The following is a 21,771-nucleotide window of genomic DNA, read 5'->3' on the forward strand; positions in this document are numbered from 1 at the left end:
AAAACGTGTCCACAAACCACATTACCTTCAAGTAAAGATGATTCTCAAAATGGTTTCTACTATTGAAAGCTGCTGTACTTCTTACTAAGTAAGATTTTGTTGTCATTAGTTTTAAGATTGATCACCAAACATAAATACTTTTCCTTTTAGTCTTGCACGGTGAGTGTGAAGATCATAAAAATTCATTAATGCAAATGCAAAACCAAACTTTAACGTAAGAGTGCAGAAATTGTCTACGAGCGCTCCACGCAAGGAGACTGTGGAGATCATGATCCATTGTGTTGGCCTACATTCCACATTCTCCACGCACAGTTGAATTTTTGTAAACTAAATATTTGAATCTGCATTCATAAATACCTCAAGACATTTTTGCTATTCCTATTGGTGGAGAGCGCTATTTTCGGGTACGCTTAAATGCATAGTATGCGCACGAATGCATATTCCAAAAACTGTCTCAGTCTTAAAAATGCGACACATGTACAGAGCTCAAGGACGTCGGGAAAACGGATAAGTTTTACAGAGTTTCATACTTTTTTACGCCTCTTAACCAAAAAGGCATTTATGAATGGGAATAAAAGAGTAATAACTCGTTCCTAAACTGCCGTTTAAAACCTTGTAGGGTTGTGGCCGTGCCATAAAGGCTCGCATGGCCACGACCCTGACGGTAGTAAACGGCAGTTGAAGAACACCTCGCTACCCTTTTATTCCCTTACATGTACTTCCATACAGTGTACAATTGTAGGGTTTCCCAACACAGGTTCTACCCTTAACCACAATCTCAGGTATCATCATCGGTTCCTTCACAGACAAGGGTCTGTCAGTGTTCTGGGCCTCAGTGCTTAGACTCCCTCTCCAGGGGTCGGCCATCTTGTGCTGGAAGTTCTGCCACACCCTACACAAAGTCATCAGGGATGGACATGAAAACGTAGGTTCCAGATTGGAAGTGTCGTGGGCGAGCGATTAAGAGCACTGTATTCAAACTCTGGTGTTTCTGATCACCAGAGTGTGGGTTCGAATCCCCAGCCGTGACACTTGTGTCCTTTAAAAGCAAGATAGTTAAGCATTGCTTCGTCCTTCGAATGGGACGTAAAGCCGTTGGTCCCATGTGTTGTGTAACGCATGTAAAAGAACCCAGTGCACTTATCGAAAAGAGAAGGGGTTCGCCCCGGTGTTCTTGGCTGTGGCTGCTGTATGCGCCGTAGCACCTTGTAAACCCTTACAAGGTGCTAAATAATTGGGTCTCAGAATTCATCACTGCAATATTTATCTTTCTGGATAAATGTATACTCAGCGCCTTGCCCTTTAATACCTTGGTTGGTAGATACGTGCGCTATACAAGACTTATATATTATTATTATTGGTAACAAATCTCTTGGCGGTCAGGTTAGCGTAGTGGTATCTTTCTTAGCCTTCCACCTCTAGGACCCGGTTCGAATTACGCCAGAGGCACTGTGGGCATTTGTTTTTCAGTAAGCCTGGGCGACTTGTGAAATTTTCTACTTGACTAGTCGCCCCTTAAAACTTTTTGCGACTAGGGGCACTGTGTGGATTTGGTTGTCCGTAAGCCTGGGCGACTGGTGAAATTTTCTACTTGACGAGTCGCCCCTTAGCACTATTTTGGGCTAGGGGCACTGTGTGGATTTGGTTTTCAGTAAGCCTGGGCGACTGGTGAAATTTTCTACTCGACTACAATAGTCGCCCCTCAACACTATTTGCGACTAATGTTTAATTCCCCAGATGCATTGCGGCATGTTGTTTGCCACAGGCGCAATATAGTAAAATTTATGCTGAAAGGATTGATGTCTGATTGTGTTTCGTTATTAAACTATGTTGTCTAGAATAGTTCGGAGAGACACGGTTAGTTCATCAAGCAGGAAGTCAACTATTTTTGCAGTTGTTGTGGCGTCTCGGTCAATCGGGTAGTTGATAAACGGTAGTCGCAACGCGACTATAAAGCACTAGTTGCCCAGGCTTAAGTTTCATTCCCTACTTTATGGATGGGTTTTTCCTGGAATGCAAAAAATAGTTAATGGCCTGCCGTTTCGACCCTAGCAGAGTCTTTCTCGAAGGCTAACTGACGACACAACAAAAAGGAACAGGTAACTAAGTGAAACGTAAGCAGTGAAGTTGAAATACATGAAAGGGGTTAGAAAGCTTGCTTAAAAAAGCAAGGGTAAACATTTATAGGGGGACAAAAGGGGGAAGGGGGTTGAAGGGAAGGGACTGGCTTGACCACAAGGGTTTTTCCCTGGAATAAGACTCTGGGGCTTTCCTCCCACATCTAAAACTGAAACTTCCTGTGTCTTCTTTCCTGGGTTCTTGGCTGGTACGATGATTAATATCACTTTTCCGAGACCCCTTGGTTTTAAAACTAGAAATAATGTATGAAATGAAATGAAAGAAACCAAAAGTTGTGTTAATTTACACCTTCGGCAAATACAAATTACAACCACTTTCATTTCAAATCAGATTACAGTGACAGTACTTCCGGAGTGCAGTACATGTCATGTCGTGGCAAGAGATTTTAAGCCAGGATTTTGTAAAATGGTGTCCAAATTTGCTGGACATTTAAAAACCGGGTGTCCACTTGTACAATATATGCTAATGCGAGAGAAAACAAGATGTCCAAATTTAAAACAGGGTGTCCTAAAGACCCACGCACTCTACATTATGTATACGTCGCAAACGTGGCATATCTGCTACGTAGCTGGCAACTCGGCTAGAAAGCTCCAAACAGTGCTTGGACTTTGCCCAACCACAAGGATCCTTACGTTTCTTCTGAATAATGTGTTAAATATTACACATTATGCATGAAACATTGATCCACTAGCCATATGGCCATGATGTCCTATGCAATGCCATCTATGGAAACATTTTAAAGGGATGCATGAACATCTAAAATGGGTTAAATACGTATAGTTTTTTTTTTTAGAGTCTTGAAATACCTTTATTGTTCTTGGAAATGTGCCCTACATGTTATTCAGACGACGTGTCGCCTCTGGGCAGTTTAGCAAATCAAACTCAATTTCTCAGGCCTGGAATTCGACAGAGGTCACAGAGGCCATGTTGCCCTGATTTTGGCCTTGGTGCCCCTTTAAAAGTTATTTACATACTTTAAGATCAGTGCCTTTTTCAGGCCTGGAATTTTATCTATGAGATGGCAAGGTAATTTGGGGGGGCAAAGGGCACTTTCATTGGAAAACCTTTGTTTATAATAGGAAACTTTTGAAGGGGCATCAAGGCCAAGACTAGGGGCAACAGAGTTAACAAATTCGTTGGTCCAGTAACTGTTTTGAGCTACATGTACAAGCCCTGCAGTCCAGTTGATTCTTTCTTTGAGCCGTGCGTTGGGTTACCAAGTACATACATGTAGCTTTCTAGGCATGATTTGGAACGATTTTGTCCGGCACTTTTTCTTGGCAAAAAAACTTGAATGAACTTTGTGCACACTGCCGTCGATTTCACAAAGAGTTAGGACTCGTCTTATCTCGAGTTAGGACGAGTAACTCTTCCTAACTTAGGATTAATCTTAAGGTCTGCATGCTACAGTGCAGGGTTGGGACTCGTCCTAAGTCCTAAGATTAGTCTTTTGTTAGAAAGAGTTTTGTTAAATCGACGGCAGAATGCCAACATGCAGGGCCCAAATGGAAACCAGTTACTTGTTTACTGATTTGGCTCACCCTGGGTAAACAAAAGGAAATGGATAAACATTTTGCAAATGATGATTTTTGAGTAGCATCTGATACATTTTGTGAAGCATTTTGCTCCGCTATACAAGAGAAGTCGTTCGCTGCTTGATCATGTGATAACATCAAAATGGCACACTGTAACAAGCCACATTATGATACGGGCTCTACAAAAATGAGTCGCTTGTCGCACTACCCACTTTCCAGTACAGGGCTGTTGAGTGATGGGAGGGTGAAAACAAAATATTTTAGTAATTTTTTTAAAATGTGGTTTTGCACTTCTTTAGGGTCTATATTTTTACATTTTTTAAAATAGAAACTTTGTTTTTGATCGATAAAGGTAAATAAAACATCTTTTTGGTCATCCCTTAGACATCAATAGTTGATGGTTTTTTTTTAAATGGGCTGTTTCCCCAGTATGTTTTTTTTCTTCAGATTATGAAAAGGTCCTAACTTTTGAACCAAACGCCAAGGGTGTAAGATGTGTCAAACTGAAGCTTTAACATTGTATGCTCTTTTCAGCATGTGTAAAACCCAATAAGTTAATTTTCCCCCCTTTGACTCATTTTCACAGAGCCCATCACAAATGTTTTACTGATTCAGACTAGACTTACAACATTCTACAATGTACGCAGTCTGTATGTTGGCCTACCCAGTGCACAAGCGTGTTATTCCACTGCACTGCACTGTTGATCCAATGGGACATTGTGCACACATTCACAAGCAGTTTGTTAATAAAATTAACCGTCCATTACTGACAAAAGGGCCCAAGGAGTTTGGCTTAATAAGAGTAACTCTCGAGGGTTGAGAGAGATTCCCCAGAGTGAGTCACCTTCTCAGATATCAGTTGAGTCACTCGTTCACTCAAGACACTGGAGCTTGGGAAGTAGGCCAAATCTTTGTCATTCAATTTCGCTGAATCTCTTTACAGTGTTTGTGTGTTTGGAATGCATTGTATTTTACTTGTAGTACAGTTTCACAATATACAGAATATGTCCTAAGTACACACTGCACGATCCTTTAAAAGAACATTACAGAATTGGTTTTTGCTAACAAAACAGTTGCTGGCAGTGTAAGCACTTTGTGTAATCCACCATATGCATAAACTGACAAACCTGTAGAAGTTTGAGATCGATCGACCATCTGGGTCATGTGAGAATAGTGAAAAACCGATTACAAATTTTGCATTGCATCGATGCCAAAATAAAAATGAATTAAACGCTCACTGAGCGATAAACTCCAAACGTGAAGTTAGATTATTTATTTCTCATCAAATATGACATTTTAGACAGAAATATTTTGAGGGATGTTTTCAACTATCATCATCATTAGACCGTGTAAGTTTTATGTAAATCTGTGATCTTCACGATTTTTGTTTCTTACCAATTCTGTAACGTTCCTTTTAGTGGTTAAATTAATGACCAATTTGTATAATAAGGGAAAGTATAGCTATGTTTTTTGAATGTTTTACTGTTTTAACCCCATCTTACATGTAGTAAAACTAACCTGTGAAAATTTCCCTTGTCACACGATGTGTGCGTTCAGATGCTTGATTTTGAGACCTCAAATTCTAAATCTGAGGTCTCGAAATCAAATTCATGGAAAATTACTTCTTTCTCAAAAACTACATTACTTCAGAGGGAGCCGTTTCTCACAATGTTTTATACCATCAACTTCTCCCCATTACTCGTCACCAAGTAAGGTTTTATGCTAATAATTACTTTGAGTAATTACCAATAGTGTCCACTGCCTTTAAATCTGTTTATATCAACTTTATTTCGTGGAAAGAGTCCGTCAGGAAGAAGAACATCAACTAATTTTAAAAATTTATTTTTAGTTCCTTGTTTATTAATGATCCATACAATTTAGTACTTTGCAGTAGTCCTAATTCTTGTGTTAAAAAATAGGCAATGTAAATTCAAAACAAAGAAATGCCTTATAAATTAATAATTGGCTATATTTGTATGCGCAGTTTATACACAATATCTACCATGTCTACTGTACAGAAACAATGACAAACGGTTCATGTTTTATTTTAATATTTTGTACACTTGCACATTTATGGATTTTATACTTTTATGCTTACACTACTTTTAATGTTGCAACTGAAATAAGCAGTACCTGTAGATCATTTCATTGTGGGCATTCTCTTGTGTAGTGTGCATTTTCTACATTTAATTTCCTCCATACAAAAAGGGACAACAGGTACTGAAACTCATGCTCATGAGCTCCCCTTTCCTGGGATTAAGTCCCTGCAGAGAACTTTGTATAAATACATACTATTATGGTTCCTTGTTTCTACTTTTTCACTGGCTGGTCCAGATTTGGGTTTTTTCTTAAACTACCTTGTAGCCTTTTTTGTAATTGTCTTTTTAAATTGTTTTCTTCGGAAACCCTCCGTATTGTAATATTGTATTTTGGAAATTGCTTTTTACCTTTGTATCTAGCGCTTTGAGGCCTTTTCGGCAATTTGGCGCTTTATAAATATATTTTTATTATTATTATTATTATTATTATATTCTTTGAGCTTGCACATTGTGTAACACATTATGCACAGCATGTGAAAAAGAGTACACAATTAGATGGGGGATGGTAGACACTGCAGTGTTTCGTGTTATTGTAATATTTAATGAGTTTCAGGAACTGAACATTGTACCCTGTAACATAATTTGCTATGCATACACAACTGTACATTGTGAGACACAAATTTGTGTGTGGAATGATACATTGCTCACAAGCCAAGTCTGTGTCTAAATGACTTGTTTGGGAATTCATAGGGCCTAATACAATTTTAAATAGCGTTAGTTGTGGCTGTATCCGTGTTTAAACTTTATCTATGGATATACTATGGATAATTGATGTTGACACGATTTAAAGCCATTGGACACTTTTGGTAAACAGTATTGTCCAAGGCCCACACTTTGTGTATCACAACTTCTATATAAAATGACAAACCTCAATTGGTAATCGGAGTCGGGAGAAAATAACGGGAAAACCCACCCTTGTTTTTGCACGTTTCCCCGTATCATGACATGTGTTTAAAATAAATCTGTAAATCTCGATATTGAGAATTGATATTGTTTTAATGTTTTCTCAAAAAGTTAAGCATTTCATGGGATAATATTTTAAGAGAAGTCTATCACCATTACCTTCTGTAAACCCTGTAAGTTATTTGTAAATCTGTGAACTTTAAAAAAAAAATCGGTTCCGAAAGTGTCCAATGGCTTTAAAAAAAAACAAATCAATCACAGATAAAGCATAAAGCATATATAGCTTATTTCCTGATCTGTATTTAATTTTGTTTGTTCCCACTATTTAACCTACTTTTTAAGGGAATACTTCGCACTTCAGGGACAAATATTTTTGGGGTTGAATTTGTTTTTGTAACTAGAGAGAGCGAGATTTGAGTCAGTGACCTCCAGTTTAATTTGCAGGGGCTCTTCCGACTGAGCTATCTAGCCAAATGCTGGCGGTCTCCTTATTTTGTTCAGGGGTGGCGGGCAGAAGCCATACAACCATTAGTCTTAGAGTGTGAGCCTGTTGGTTAAATCATGCAGTAAGAGGGTGCGCTGTACCAATTAACAACCAATCGCAGTACACTATCGATCACTAACGCCTTGGGCTAAGACTATACAACCATTCCTTACTGTAAGATTGTATTTTCATAAACGTTTGATAAAAATGTCTTTTTTTATTTTTTTTATTTTTTTATTTTAGGTGGTGAAGGATTCACAACAGCATGCTGGATACATCTCAAGGACTGGAAGCTCATGGGTAGGTATTTATTTATTTATTTATTTTGCTTCTTCGGACAATACAATTAAAACAAGCACAGGTCGTCGAGTGAAGGGCAAAAGTCATAAAACTGTCATCAAAAAAGATGTGCCCTCCCAGATGCCAAGTTGACTCAGGGTTCGAATCACCTAGGGGGCATTATGTGGGTTTGGTTCTCAGTAAGCCTGTGCGGCTGGTGAAATTTACTACTCGACTAGTCGCACCTCAAAAAGTTGCGACTTTGACAATAGTCGCGACTAATTTTTAATTCCCAAGATACATTGCCGCATATTGTTTGCTGTAGGCGCAATAAAGTAAAATTCACGCTGAAAGGATTAAAGGATTGTGTCACTGATGTCTGATTGTGTTTCGTTGTTTAACTATATTGGTGAGGTAATGAGGCAATGGATCTCAATCAATCATGGGGTGTCGTGGCCGAGCGGTTAAGAGCACCGAATTCAAGCTCTGCTGATTCTGTTCAGCAGTGTGTGGGTTTGAATCCCGGTCGTGACACTTGTGTCCCTGAGCAAGACACTTAACTATTATTGCTTCTCTCCACCCAGGGGTAAGCGGGGACCTGTGAGGGCAGAGATGGTTATTGTGATTGATTTAGCCGAGTAGCGCATTTGTTGCACGAGGCTGTATACTCCCCAGGGAGCTGAGATATGGTTTAAGGAGTGAATTAAGGCCCAGTGACCAGTGGTAATAATTTGAAGCGCTTTGAGACACCCATTCGGGAGTGAAAAAGCGCTATATAAACTCAAATATTATTATCCCGAGGGAAAAAGAGCTACGTACATGTATGACACCAACCCTAGTCACTATGGATGTACGGACTGGCAAGAGCAGCCAAAATATGACTCATTGTACTGTACATGCACATGTAGCAGTTACAATTATACACACCATACATGTACAGTATTTTTCAAAGGATGTATGCACGTGTGTGCAGTCACGTTCAATGTACACGTACGAGTGTATAAATCAATCAGCGTATTGTGTACACATGTAGGCCTACTGTAAAAGCAATCGTCAACCAAAAAAACATGTAAAAGGAACATAAACGTCACGTACATAGTGTATAAACATGGAAGTTCCAAGTTTTAAACCTGGTACAGTGCAGTATTCGGTTTCTCTATGGTACGGCGTGGCAATATATGACTTGTTTATAAATTATACACTGCTTAAATGGTTTTCTTTCATTTATAAGGAAACATTTTATTTCAAGAAACAAATTCTTGTGTCACTCCCTTGAATTTTTTTTAATTAAGATTTCTGGGAGTCACACAACAAAAGTTTTCTTGAAATGATGTACAATGTAACCTTAGAACACTGTATGTAGGTGTACATGTACATGTACACACAGCTGTGTTTATGGTGTAAACCGAGGACTTGTCTTTGTTCTTTCATTGTTTGGACATAGTTTTTTTTTCAGACGTCCCTATTGGTTTTGTACACAAAATCAAATTGAGGACGTCCTTGGTGTGACTTTTCCCGGATCCCTTTTGTTATAACCTTCTCCAAGTCCTCGGTTTGAATGCACAGACATGCCCATGTAGGTGTACAGGTACAAAGAACCACTTTTCATGAACAATTGATCCCAATGCTGGTAGAGTGTCATGGCCGAGTGGTTAAGAGCATCGAAGTCAAGTTCTTGTGCTAAGTCATCAGAGTGTGGGTTCGAATCCCGGTCATGACACTTGTGTCCTTGAGTAAGATACTTTACTCTAGTTGCTTCATTTCACCCAGGGTATAAATGGATACCTGCGAGGGTAGAGGTTGATATTGTGAATGTGCCTTTGGAGCGATATAAACTGTTGCCCAGGTTGTATACTTCCAAGGGAGCTGAGAAACATTAAAAGGGATGTTTATTGGCCCTATGACCAGGGCACTAATGTAAAGCGCATTGATACGGTGATTGTGAAATGCGCTATATAAGAATTGTTATTATTAATGCTGTTGCAGATGAGATGACAGATGGTCTCATAGTACGATCCACTTTAAAAGAGAACAAATGTTGGAGATGTATTTAATTGTAAATTTAAAAGGAATGGTACTTAACGTATGTATGCATGACGTACAGCATGTTGGGAAAACTTTCAAAACTAAAAACTGTATACAAGCCATAGAGTTATATATAAGAACTAGAGAGCGCACTGGCCTATATATGCGCTCCGGCATGCGCGCAGGCGGCCATTTTCTAAGTTGAAAAAACTGGCATCTCACAGCGTGTGTTTGTTCGGCCATTTTGTAAGTTGAACAAACAGCATCGCATGAGCGTTCAATAAAAAAAAACCTCAAACGTGTATTTCATATTCAACGCGCGTGCAGAATGACGCGCTTGTCATCTTGCAGTCCCGTGGCGTTTGTGCACGAAGCATCACTCGTGGGCCCTCTAGTTCTTATATATAACTCTTTGATACAAGCAGACAATCTCGGTGGTCTAGTTGGTAAGACACGTCTCTAGAATGGCAAAGGTTGTGGGTTTGATTCCCACCCAAGTAATGGGCATGTGATTTTTTTCACAGAACTCGGGAAAGTATTGAGTATACAGGGGTCGATTTCACAAAGAGTTAGGACTCGTCTTATCTCGAGTTAGGACGAGTAACTCGTCCTAACTTAGGATTAATCTTAAGGTCTGCATGCAATAGAGTGCATGGTTGGGACTCGTCCTAAGTCCTAAGATTAATCTTAAGTTAGGAAGAGTTTTGTGAAATCGGCAGCAGTGCTTAAAGACACTGGACACCTTTAGTAATTGTCTCACTCGGTGTATCTCAACATTTTGTTACGCACAAAATAGACCTAACAAACCTGTGAAAATTTGAACTCAATTGGTCTCGAAGTTTGGAGATAATAATGGAAGAAAAAACACCCTTGTCACACGAAGTTGGACCTCAAAATCTAACTCTGAGGTCTCGGAATCAAATTCAAATATTTTAGTGGAAAATTGCTTCTTTCTTGAAAACTATGTTCCTTCAGATGGAGCCATTTCTCACAATGTTTTATACTATCAACCACTCCCCATTACTCGTTACCAAGAAATGTTTTGTGCTAATAATTATTTTGAGTCATTACCAATAGTGTCCACTGCCTTTAATACACATCGGTGTATATGGTTAAACCAAAATATTATTCCTAATCCCTGATGCAAATTTAACATCTATTAAACATGTTAAAAGAAGAAGAATTTGTTGTTGAAATGCCATGATACAGTTCTTAAATTAACATATTTTTTTTGTTTTGGTGCATTTTCTTGTTTCAGAACAATCGTCCTGAAGGGTATGGGAAGCTTGTCTACAGGTACTGTCAACTACTGGTCTTCAGACTCGAGTTCCATAAAAAGGTAATTATAGTTTACCTGACCGTGTAAATAGTTGAGGAGTCACAATAAATCAAGGTCAGGTGGGTGACCTGATGACACAGAGGTCACCTTGAATTATAAAGGTCAAGTTGGCATAGTATGACTACTACATTGTAAGTAGTCATAGATACAGGAAAACACCTACATGTAAGCCTCCCTTGGGTTTTAAATTTGGTGTATCTGCAACTCTCTCCCACGCACTTAAGGATAGGTTCTTAAGAATCTTAACCTCGCTAATAATTTTGTATGTCAATGACAACCACAAGTTTGACAAGTTCTTAAAGAACAAATCTGCACAGAAAAGTAGATGTACTACAAACTGTACACTGTACAGTGTTATCACAAACTGAAATGCCTCACCAATTGCCCTTAAAAAAAACCCACAATATTGATCCTATCCCATAGTTTTATACTATCAACAGCTCTCTATTACTCGTTACCAAGTAAGGTTTTATGCTAATAATTATTTTGAGTAATTACCAATAGTATCCACTGCCTTTAAGGGTCATCAGTATTTTATATTTAATTTGCAGCATCCTTTAATGCCAGGAGATCTCAAGTTGCCGTCTCCAGAAAGTGACTTGGAGAAAATGGCGCAGAATGACATCAACAACTTGTAAGTTATGGAAACTCTTAAAAAAGAGCTTATGAAGTTTGTCAATTGACTCAATGATTTAAAGCCATTATACACTTTCGGAACAGACAAAAAATAAAATTTCATAGATTTACAAATAACTTGCAGGGTTTACAGAAGGTAATGGTGAAAGACTTCTCTTGAAATATTATTCCATGAAATGCTTTACTTTTTGAGAGACTATTAAAACAATTATAAATTCTCGTTGTCGTGAATTACGGGTTAATTTTAAATACATGTCATGACACGGCGAAATGTGCGAAAACAAGGGTGGGTTTTCCCGTTATTTTCTCCCAACTCCGTTGACCGGTTCAGGTTTTTAAAATTTTATATCAGTTGTGATACACGAAGTGTGGGCATTTGGACAATACTGTTTACCGAAAGTGTCCAATGGCTTTAATATGTTACATTTGCATGGGGGATAAAGAATATTAATTTTGTTTTTAACCATATGTGACCCGCTCTGTGAAAATGAGTCACAGTTATATGCATGGCTGGAAAGAACACATCAGCAGCAGTAATTTGGTATATGTCTAAGCTTTGGGGTGCATCGCGTTGCTGAGTTACTCCCATTTGAAATTAGGCATTACACCATATTTTGTGAAAACGAATTACAAGTAAAATGATATTTTAAACTACCATTTCGTGCAAAAGGATACAAATTAGACATAAGTATGACCACAAAACTGTTGTATTCATAGCTTTATTGCCTTAAAGTAAGTGTTCTAAAGGTTAACCATGCAACTATAGATCTTAAAAAGGAAAAACAAATATATATAAAAATGTGACTCATTTTCACAGAGTGGGTCACATAATATATGTACACCAATGTGTGTAAGCACTGTATACTCGGTACTTTTCAGAGTTGTGTGAAAAAAATCACAGGCATACAGTATGAGTCAATGATGCCCTTCATTTACACTGACTCTTTTAAGTGTGGGATTCCAACTGGAAGTGTTTGTTTTTTGTCATACAGTCATGTATTTGTGATGTTGACTCCAGTGTACGGGTGTACATTTCACCATTTGTGATGCGACCAAGCTAAATGAGTCATTTGTAAAAAAATATCAGTAAAGAGAAGCGAGCCCCAACAGTGAACAGGGGTGAAAAAGAAATTTAAATGGCAAAAGAAATCATACGTTATATTGACAACTTCCTTCCTGGTAAATAACAGAAATAATAATAATAATCTTACATAGCGCACATGTCCATCACACAGTGACGCTCCTGGTGCTTACAGTATTTCCTGCCAGATGTGGGACTACGTTTGAAATATGAGACCTAATTCTGATAGCACCATGTAATGTTTTACAAGGTGCTGTGGCCCAATTTGCTGCCGATCGGACCAGGAACACCGGGGTGCACCCCTTCTCTTTTCGATAAGTGCACTGGGTTCTTTTACATCATTACATAACACTTGGGACCAACGGCTTAACAACCCATCCGAAGGACGAAGCAATGGTTTAGTGTCTTGCTTAAGGACACAAGCGTCACGGCTGGGGATTCGAACCCACACCCTACTGATCAGAAACACCAGAGTTTGAATTCGGTGCTCTTAACCGCTCGGCTACGACACTTTCACAAGAAAGGGGTTCAAATTAGCACTGAAAGAATATGTGCCATTACAATGTATGTTCAATATTAACAACTCGACTTAAGACTCCTTTTTCTCAGTTTCAATCTCTTGTATCTCTTGGTGTATCGACTTTCACAACTTTTGAACCAAAGATGGTATCAACATGGGGTTCTAACAGCATTAAAGCATGTCCACGACAACAAAATCATTAAGTCGACAAACGACTCATTTTGCTTGGTCGCATCACATTTCTGTATATATGTAGTTTTGTGGAGAACCTATCCAGTCGGGACGAGTACAAATATTTTCTGGTTTTGTTCTCAGTTTCCAGATGTCAGTTGAGATATTTGACCACCTGGATGCCTTGATAGCCCTACAAGAAGCAAGTAAGTGCACCAGCCGTCGATTTCACCAAACTCTTCCTCACTTAGGATTAATCTTAGGACTTGGGATGAGCTCAGTTCCGTGTCCGAAGACGTACATGTAGGATGCATTGAACCCATCCTAAGTTAGGACGGGTTACTCGTCCTAACTCGAGTTAGGATTAATCCTAGCATTTCGTGAAATCGGCTGCAAGATCTTACAAGCTGGCCATAAAATCATTCACTGTCAATCACAGCTATTTTCACTAATTCTTCACATTAATAATAATAGTAATAATAGTGGCTTATTATATAGCGTGCATGTCCGTCACTCAGTGACGCTCCAGGTGCCTACAGTATTTCCTGCATGATGTGGGACGACGTTTGAATTATGAGACCTTATCATTTATAGCAACATGTACTGTTTTACAAGGTGCTGTGGCGCAATTTGCTGTCGATCAGACCAGGAACACCAAAGCAAACCCCTTCTCTCTTCGATAAGTGCACTGGGTTCTTTTACATGCAACACATGTAGGACCATCGGCTTTACGTCCCATCTGTAGGACTTTCTAAGTACTCCAATGACTAGCAGTACTGCTGGACTCTAAGTACAGCACTCCATACATCAAAATTAAAGCCATTGGACACTTTCGGTAAACAGTATTGTCACAAGGCCCACACTTCGTGTATTACAACTTATATATAAAATAACAAACCTGTGGAAATTTAGGCTCAATCGGTCATCGGAGTCGGGAGAAAATAACCCAACCTTGTTTCTGCACGTTTCGTCGGTCATGACATGTGTTTAAAATAAGTCCATAGTTCTCTTTATCGAGAATTGCTAATTGTTTTAATGTTTTCTCAAAAAGTAAAGCATTTCATGGAATAATATTTCAAGGGAAGTCTTTCACCATGACCTTCTGTAAACCCTGTAAAATAATTGGAAATCTGTGATTTTTTTTTTTTTTTCCTGTTCCAAAACTGTATAATGGCTTTAACACAGGTTAGTGTAAGGTTCAAAATAATATTCTGTCTATAATTGTAAAAAGTAGTTGTTCAAATAGGTTGTTAGTTTTGTGCATTGCTCTCCATAATGCAGCCATTTTCTGATGGAGGATTCCGTGTAAATAAAAGTTTAATATCAAGACAGGTACTCTAGAGTTGCACTGAATACAAATATTTCATGAAGTTCATGTCAAAATCAACATCTAAAACAGTTCAGAGCGACTGGACGCGCTGGAAGTCAAAAGATTGACTGTCGCAGTCATTCAGCATGACTCTGGAGCGTCTTGGTTTCAGACGTTCATTTTGTCATGTGTTGTCTGTTGGTTTGCCCTCAAAAGTGGCCAAGATTTACCTTTTGATCAGTTCCTAACTGATCTTCTTTCCTAACTAACCCCTTTTGAAAGTTGTTGTCTTTGCTAATTTTCAGTTTTTAGCACCTTCAACTTGGCTCGTAGTATGTCCGTGGCTCCTGCAGGACAGTGTCGTCTTGCGCCTCTCATCCAAGTTATCTTAGACAGCGGTCTGCTCTATGACTATAGTGTCAGACTTCTCTTCAAACTTCACGCATGTAAGTCACAATCAATTATGCATGATAAAATTATATAGTTTAGGGATAAAGAAAATTGTTTGTGTTTTACCAACTAGAAGCCAGTGGCCGAGCGGTCTAGTTCACCGGACCCAAGCTCTGGTGTTATCAGCAGCAGAGTGTGGGTTCGAATCCTGGTCATGACACTTGTGCCCTTGAGCAAGGCACTTAAAGGCAGTGGACACTATTGGTAATTACTCGAAATAATTATTAGCAGAAAACCTTACTCTGTAACGAGTAATGGGAAGAGGTTTGTGGTGCAAAACATTGTGAGAAACAGCTCCCTCTGCAGTGGAGTAGTTTTCGAGAAAGAAGTAATTTTCTACGAATTTGATTTCGAGACCTCAAATTCTAAATTTGAGGTCTCGAAATCAAGCATCTGAAAGCACTTAACTTCGTGTGACAAGGGTGATTTTTTCTTTCATAGTTATCTCGCAACTCCGACGACCAATCAAGTTCAAATTTTCACAGGTTTGTTATTTTATGCATAGTGTTGAGATACAGCAAGTAAGAAGACTGGTCTTTGACAATTACCAATAGTGTCCAGTGTCTTTAAACATAATTGCTTCGTAAAAAGTTGGTTAGGAAGTGTTTTCTGCTAAGGACTGTGAAGGGGATAATCCTATTTCAGCCCCAGGAGAAGGTGGCAAAAAGATATCACTTTTTATCCGAAACAATTTGAATCTGAGAAGCTTAATTGTTCCAGATTTTTCAGCAATAGCTCAAAAACACTACCACCTTTTGAAATAATGTTTTGCAGGTCAGTTTTATGGTATGCAGGTGATAGTCTTCCTACTTAAAGAGAAGGTACTTGTTTGGTAATTACTCAAAACAAATATTAACTTAAACTTGGTAACGAGCATTGGAGAGCTGTTGATAGTATAAAACATTGTGAGAAACGGCTCCCTCTGAAGTAGCATAGATTTTGAGAAAGAAGTAATTTCTCATTAAAATAATAAAAGACTTCTAGCCAGAAGTCTTTTATTCCTATCTGAAAGCACACAAATCCGTCCAACAAGGGTGTTTTTTCTCTCATCATTTTCTCGCAGTTTTGATGACCAATAACGTATACTATCCCTTTAACTCTCATTGATTTCTACTATAGGTTTGCCAGCAGACACACTTGATGGTCATCGAACACGTTTTGTCAAGCAGTTCCGAACACTCAAGTCCTTCTTCCAAACCTCCAGCAATCTTATGTACTTCCAAAATCTCATTCAAGTGCCTAGCCTACCTGATGTAAGTTAGTTTTCTTATCAACTTAATAATATGTAGTAGTGTACACACCATAGGTCTGTCTGTGTAGCACAGAATTAAAAATGCCTGTGGTTATTTTCTTTAGCTGTGTGGACCAGAGCCCAATTTTATTGATTTGCTTAAACAGCTACCTGAAATTTTGATATGTGTACACTTCTGAACTTTTCGTAATTATCGAGTAAAAAATCAGGCCCCTACCTAAAGGTTTTTTGAAAAACTAAAAACACTTCTGCCGTTGAGAGCGGGCGTCAAAGGACAATGCCGCTGACGTCATTTGTGGGAGTTTGCTTTGTTATACATCCACGCTGCAACAAAGCGGCTTTATCTACTTATGACGTTTTGAGAGTGATTACGTAACGGGGCTTTTCGCAAATCTCGCAGAAAAGCTCTGGACAAGGGCATACAAAATGATTGTTTTTTTATACAATTGAAACATTTTTATAATCATATGACTCGATTTCCTTATTCATCGAAAACATTTTAAGTGGAATTCAGCAAAGTTCACGACTTGACATTTTTGTTCAAGCAGGTCTTTAATAATACAAGGCATTTATATGGCGTTCTACAAAGAACACAGCTCTCACAATCAACACCAGATTTAAATATAAAGAAATGAAGAAAATGCATGAAAACGAACATTTCCTGATAGAACACAGCAGCTTGTTTCTTAATTCCGGGTAACAACAAAGAATGAAGTGTCCCCAGCCCTCTTGTTGGAGCGCAGAACAAATAGGAAAAGTAGTAAAGCAAAACATTGTGCTTTATGGTTAAAAGCCAACGTACTAAGTCACATTGAACATCTGTGACCAGTCTCTGCCAATAGACCCACTGAGTAGTTTTGGGTGTCAACTCTGCCAAATGCGAGTGAAAATAGCGGCGGGCAAGTGAAAACCCTTTCTCACTAGCCCGCCATGCGAGTCAAATAATTATTCCTTTTCACACATAAATGAGGGTTCAGTGGCAAAATCCCACAGAAAACTTTCACCAAATCTTTTAAACTAGTAAGTTTGAGAATTATAGATACTTGCAAGATTTAATTTTGCCATGATCACGACCGGAATTGCTGTCGTTCGTTTCAGAAAACACGTACAATCAATTGAAAACACGATACACAAACCACATGGTGCAGAGTGTCCTTACAGTACACGGTCGCCCACTGGTCCATGCAGTATATGCACAGCACATACACAACACACACAGTCGTCCATAGTCCATTCTGACCAACACTCTGCACGCTGTGATTGACCGTTGACGGCTGTTGATAATTCCATATTCATGATGTTCTTGACTAGACTTCAATGCAGTACACGTTCACGAACGGAGTAAAACATTGCCTCACGTTGTGCATAATGCTTGCAGACTGTGCACAATGTACAGCCTTGGAGGAATTCCAATAACATTAACAACTGTTGCCAACAGAGGGCGTTGCGTTGATTCATGAAGATTTTGTTGCAAACGGAGTTCAAAACATGTTTAAATCAACCGACCCCCCTAACCACGAAGGCATTAAAGTTGTTGTTGATGGAAAAGGGATAGTTTAAGATAAAAAATCCCCCAAAAAAGCAATTTTAAGGGCTTCACTTGCGTGTTTTTTGGGGTGTGTTTTTTTGTTTTCGTTTTGAAAATTTTGTGTATAAATACATGCGGGCTAGTGAAAAAACCTGCGGGCGGTGACTCGCCCGACGGGCGATTGAAAAAAAAAGTTAAGGGAAACCCCTGTAGTACATGAAAACTTCGACATCTGAAACATATAGGAGCTACTGATTGCGCTGGAAGTAAAAAGATCGGTTGTTGCAGTCGTCTTGAACGACTTGTCATGTTATTTAAAAAAACGACATTTCAGTTGTTGTTACTTTATCATTCTCATTTATTCTTATTCATTCAACAGGAACCACCTAACTTTTTCTTGGCCGCCAAAAACAGCGACACGTACATTGATCCGGCCATCATCCTACAGACCATGGAGATGTCTACTGATGGGTCACAGGGCAGGGATAGCCCACCATCAAGCGTGAGTTCATAAAGAAACGATAAATTATCTTAAAGGGTGGCTGCAGTGTTTTTTTAAGTAATTTAAACGATTAAACATGCTTTTTTAAACCTGAAATATTTTTTTATATTTTTTATTAAATGCGCAAGTATTTTAAAAATGGTTTTCAAGAGATTAGGGGAACCCACTCCGCCCCTAAAAGGTAGCCTTCGTTTGCATAAACGTGACGTCATGTCGGGAACCCGAGCCGTCTGGCCCCCTGGCTGTGTGCATATAGAGACGTGTGCACTGTGTGGCCTGGTACCTAGGCGCGTGTAGTTAGGGACCAGACTCTTTTTGCCGACGATATGTTTGAATTCCCAACGTGACGTCGATGGTAGGGGGGCGGTAACAATCCACAAAAGGGGGGGGCATGACTTATTCGCTTATTACGCAAGTGAGATATGTCGGGAAAAAAACAAAACACAGTTTATTGTACATATATCAGAAATACATGACAGCAAAATTAACTGTTTTATTTTAATTCACTGCAGCTTCCCTTTAAAACCCCTGAAAATTCAACCACAGAAAACTCACTGCAACATTTGTAACGTCACTAGCTTTATTAATTTTGGTTTTTACCCATACACCGATGTGTGTTAGCACTGTATACTCAGTACTTCCCGAGTCCTGTGAAAAAATATCACAGGCATGTTACTCACAGGACTCAGGACATTTTTTCACAGGACTCGGGAAGTACTGAGTATACAGTGCTAACACACATCGGTGTATGGGTAAAAACCAAAATTAATATTCTTTATCCCCGATGCAAATTTAACATCTGTCACTAGCTTTGTTCAAAACTTCCCTCCAGACTCGCCTAATGGGGACTGCATAAACTTTCCTTTTTACTAATGTGTCTTTGCGCCATGAACATCTTTAGATTGATTCCGGCACATTATAAATGCCCATTATTATTATTAACATTAAAAATATAAAAGTGTATAGGTTTGCACATATTATGTAACTTACATGGCATAAAGACAATCATGCTGCTTACCTTGAAAAAATTTTGCCTGAAAACTGGTTTTTGAAAACGGTTTTTGAAAAATAAATTATTGTTCTCTTGAATGTATGAATGTTTGGAAAGAGTAAGAAAATAAAGCGATGTTCTTTGATATTTTCTTGTGACTCTGATGAGCAATTGAGCTTAAATTTGTTTGTTGGGTTACAAAAAGTGGGATGCTAGTCTATGACAATATTATCAATGTTGTCTGTGTGTTTTAGAGGTAGGGAATAGCTACATGTACATGTAGTTTTAGGTAAGCTTGGGCGATATCGAATTATTTTATTCATGATATATCGCCAATAATATATCGCGATATACATGTAATCACGATTAATTAAATTTGACATCATCAGTCTTCAAACTCCTAGTGAAAGTTGTAGAAGAGACAATCATAGCATAAGAGAGGTGTTCTAATGACCTGATCTTCTGGTTTTACTCCAAACCTATGGGGTGCAAGATGTCTCAGCTAGGAAATACATCGCGATATTGCGATACTCAATCGATATCGCGATATATCGCGATATATCGCGATATATCGATATTTCGATTAAAACCAAACCGAACCAATATCGAAATCGTTTCCAAATTAATATCGCGATATTCGATAATATCGTGATATCGCACAAGCTTAGTTTTAGGAACCATTCAGTTGCTTTAATCCTAATAAGTGTAGATATACATGTACAAAAGAATTAAACTGTTTCATTTCAAAAGGTTGTAGCATTTTGAGATAGCGTCAAAAACCTGGAGTGGTTTAGTCAACGCAGGAAGAATAATCCTAAATTGGAATACATAATCTGAGAAATGTTTCATGCAAAAACATTTCTGAGATCCCTCTCTCTAAAACTACTTCCTTAGAAGGGAACTGTTTCTTATTTTGTTGTATACATTATCTAAGCGGTCCGTGAGTCTTTTTAAAGGAACTAGTTGCCTTGGATCAGACGAGTTGGTCTATGAAAAGCGTTTGAAACCGTTTGTTATGAAATGTATATGGTTAGAAAGATGTTTTAAAAGTAGAATATAATGATCCACACAAGTATCACTAAAAATTGCACGGTTTTCATTTTACGTCGCGAACTAACACGGTCGGCCATTTATGGGCATCAATTTGACTCCCATAAATGGCCGACCGTGTTTGTCGACAAGGTAAAAGGAAAACCACGCAATTTCAAGGCATATTTGTGTAGATCATTGTATTCTACTTTTACAACATCTTTCTAACCATACCGATTTTATAAGAAACGGTTACAGAACGCTTTTCAAAGACCGACTCCTTTAAGTCTGCTTTCAAACGTGACATTATCTCCCATTATGTATCCTAGCTTCCCATCCCATGTAATTGAACCACATCCATCTCTTCAATACTTGTCTTAGTAATTTTCAGCTTAACTGTTCTGCCATCTTGTCGCTTCTATTACGAATTTGTTGTGTCATGTATTATGTTCATCTGTCCTTTTTGTCCGTCCGTCTGTCTGGCTGTCTGTCTGTCTGTCTGGTTGTCTCGTTTTCTTGTCTGTCTGGCTGTTTTTTACAAGCTTATGCTTACTAAAACGGCCCCGTACTCTATTTATTTATTCATGTTTACTCTATCTTAAAGAAATGTTTTGCTCTACTCCAAAATACATGTAACTGTTGTTATTCTTTTATGAGAGTATCGAAATATATGTATTCTTGAATTGAATTGAATTGAATTTAATTGAATCACCAGCTGCAGTGCTTCTTACCAAGTGTAGTAACTACCAAAGGTAAATACCCTCCCTCAAAATAAGTATTTCCAAAGCATTTCTCTAAAGTTAGTATGATTTTGTTTCTTCTTGTGCAGGTTTTTTCAGAGCCGATATTTGAGGAGTTCCCTGCTCGCCAATCAGAAGAGCAGTTAAATTCTTCACTGCTTCTTGACTTCAGCTCCCCACAGCAGAACGGTCAGCAACCTCCTCAGCCACAACGAGACGAAAGGTAAGTGGATACTTTTGTATAAAACTGGCAATTAGAATTGAAAAAGCAGTCAAAATCTTGCTATGCTTGGTGCTTTCCTCTTTTGTTTTGGCAAGCTGCAGTTGCATATCTGTTGGTGCGTTTGATTAGCTTCCCTGGGTCACCCCAGTCTACCCCCGGTATGTTCGAATAGCTTTTACGTCATTACAGGGGCTCACCCGGGTCGGCCCCAAGGGCCCTGCTTGCGGAACGGGTCACTTGGGACTGGCCCAAGGTGCATGGCGTCACCACGAGAGGGTGAGTGATCATTCGAATAGCTCTTGTCAGGGGCTCACGTGAGTGAGCACCGCAGGGTCGACACAGGGAAGCTTATCGAACGCAACCTGTGCATGTACGTGTACCACCCTAGTCAGTGTCCAACAGTTTGGGTGTTGAGACAACATAGCTTTGGATTTTCTTAGGAGGTAGGATTCTAATAAATACTCAAGTAGGGATTAAATGGAAGATGTTCATTTGGTAGAGTGTCGTGGCCGAGTGGTTAAGAGCATCGAATTCAA

General features: G+C 38.8%; 1 protein-coding gene across 2 annotated transcripts in view; it reads left to right on the top strand.

Annotated features, from left to right (window-relative positions):
* The window catches only part of LOC139938403 (huntingtin-interacting protein 1-like), a 53,780-nt gene that overhangs the window by 10,599 nt on the left and 21,410 nt on the right, over nucleotides 1-21,771 (top strand). For both annotated transcript variants that reach the window (XM_071933909.1, XM_071933908.1), the window contains exons 3-11: nucleotides 783-925; nucleotides 7,404-7,460; nucleotides 10,723-10,803; nucleotides 11,355-11,437; nucleotides 13,356-13,417; nucleotides 14,826-14,966; nucleotides 16,090-16,223; nucleotides 18,130-18,252; nucleotides 21,102-21,235. In XM_071933909.1, coding sequence (XP_071790010.1) covers nucleotides 783-925; nucleotides 7,404-7,460; nucleotides 10,723-10,803; nucleotides 11,355-11,437; nucleotides 13,356-13,417; nucleotides 14,826-14,966; nucleotides 16,090-16,223; nucleotides 18,130-18,252; nucleotides 21,102-21,235 — 958 coding nt within the window. The remainder of the gene's footprint in view (nucleotides 1-782; nucleotides 926-7,403; nucleotides 7,461-10,722; nucleotides 10,804-11,354; nucleotides 11,438-13,355; nucleotides 13,418-14,825; nucleotides 14,967-16,089; nucleotides 16,224-18,129; nucleotides 18,253-21,101; nucleotides 21,236-21,771) is intronic.

Source organism: Asterias amurensis, chromosome 6, assembly GCF_032118995.1.
Source record: "Asterias amurensis chromosome 6, ASM3211899v1".
Taxonomy (NCBI): Eukaryota; Metazoa; Echinodermata; class Asteroidea; order Forcipulatida; family Asteriidae; genus Asterias; species Asterias amurensis.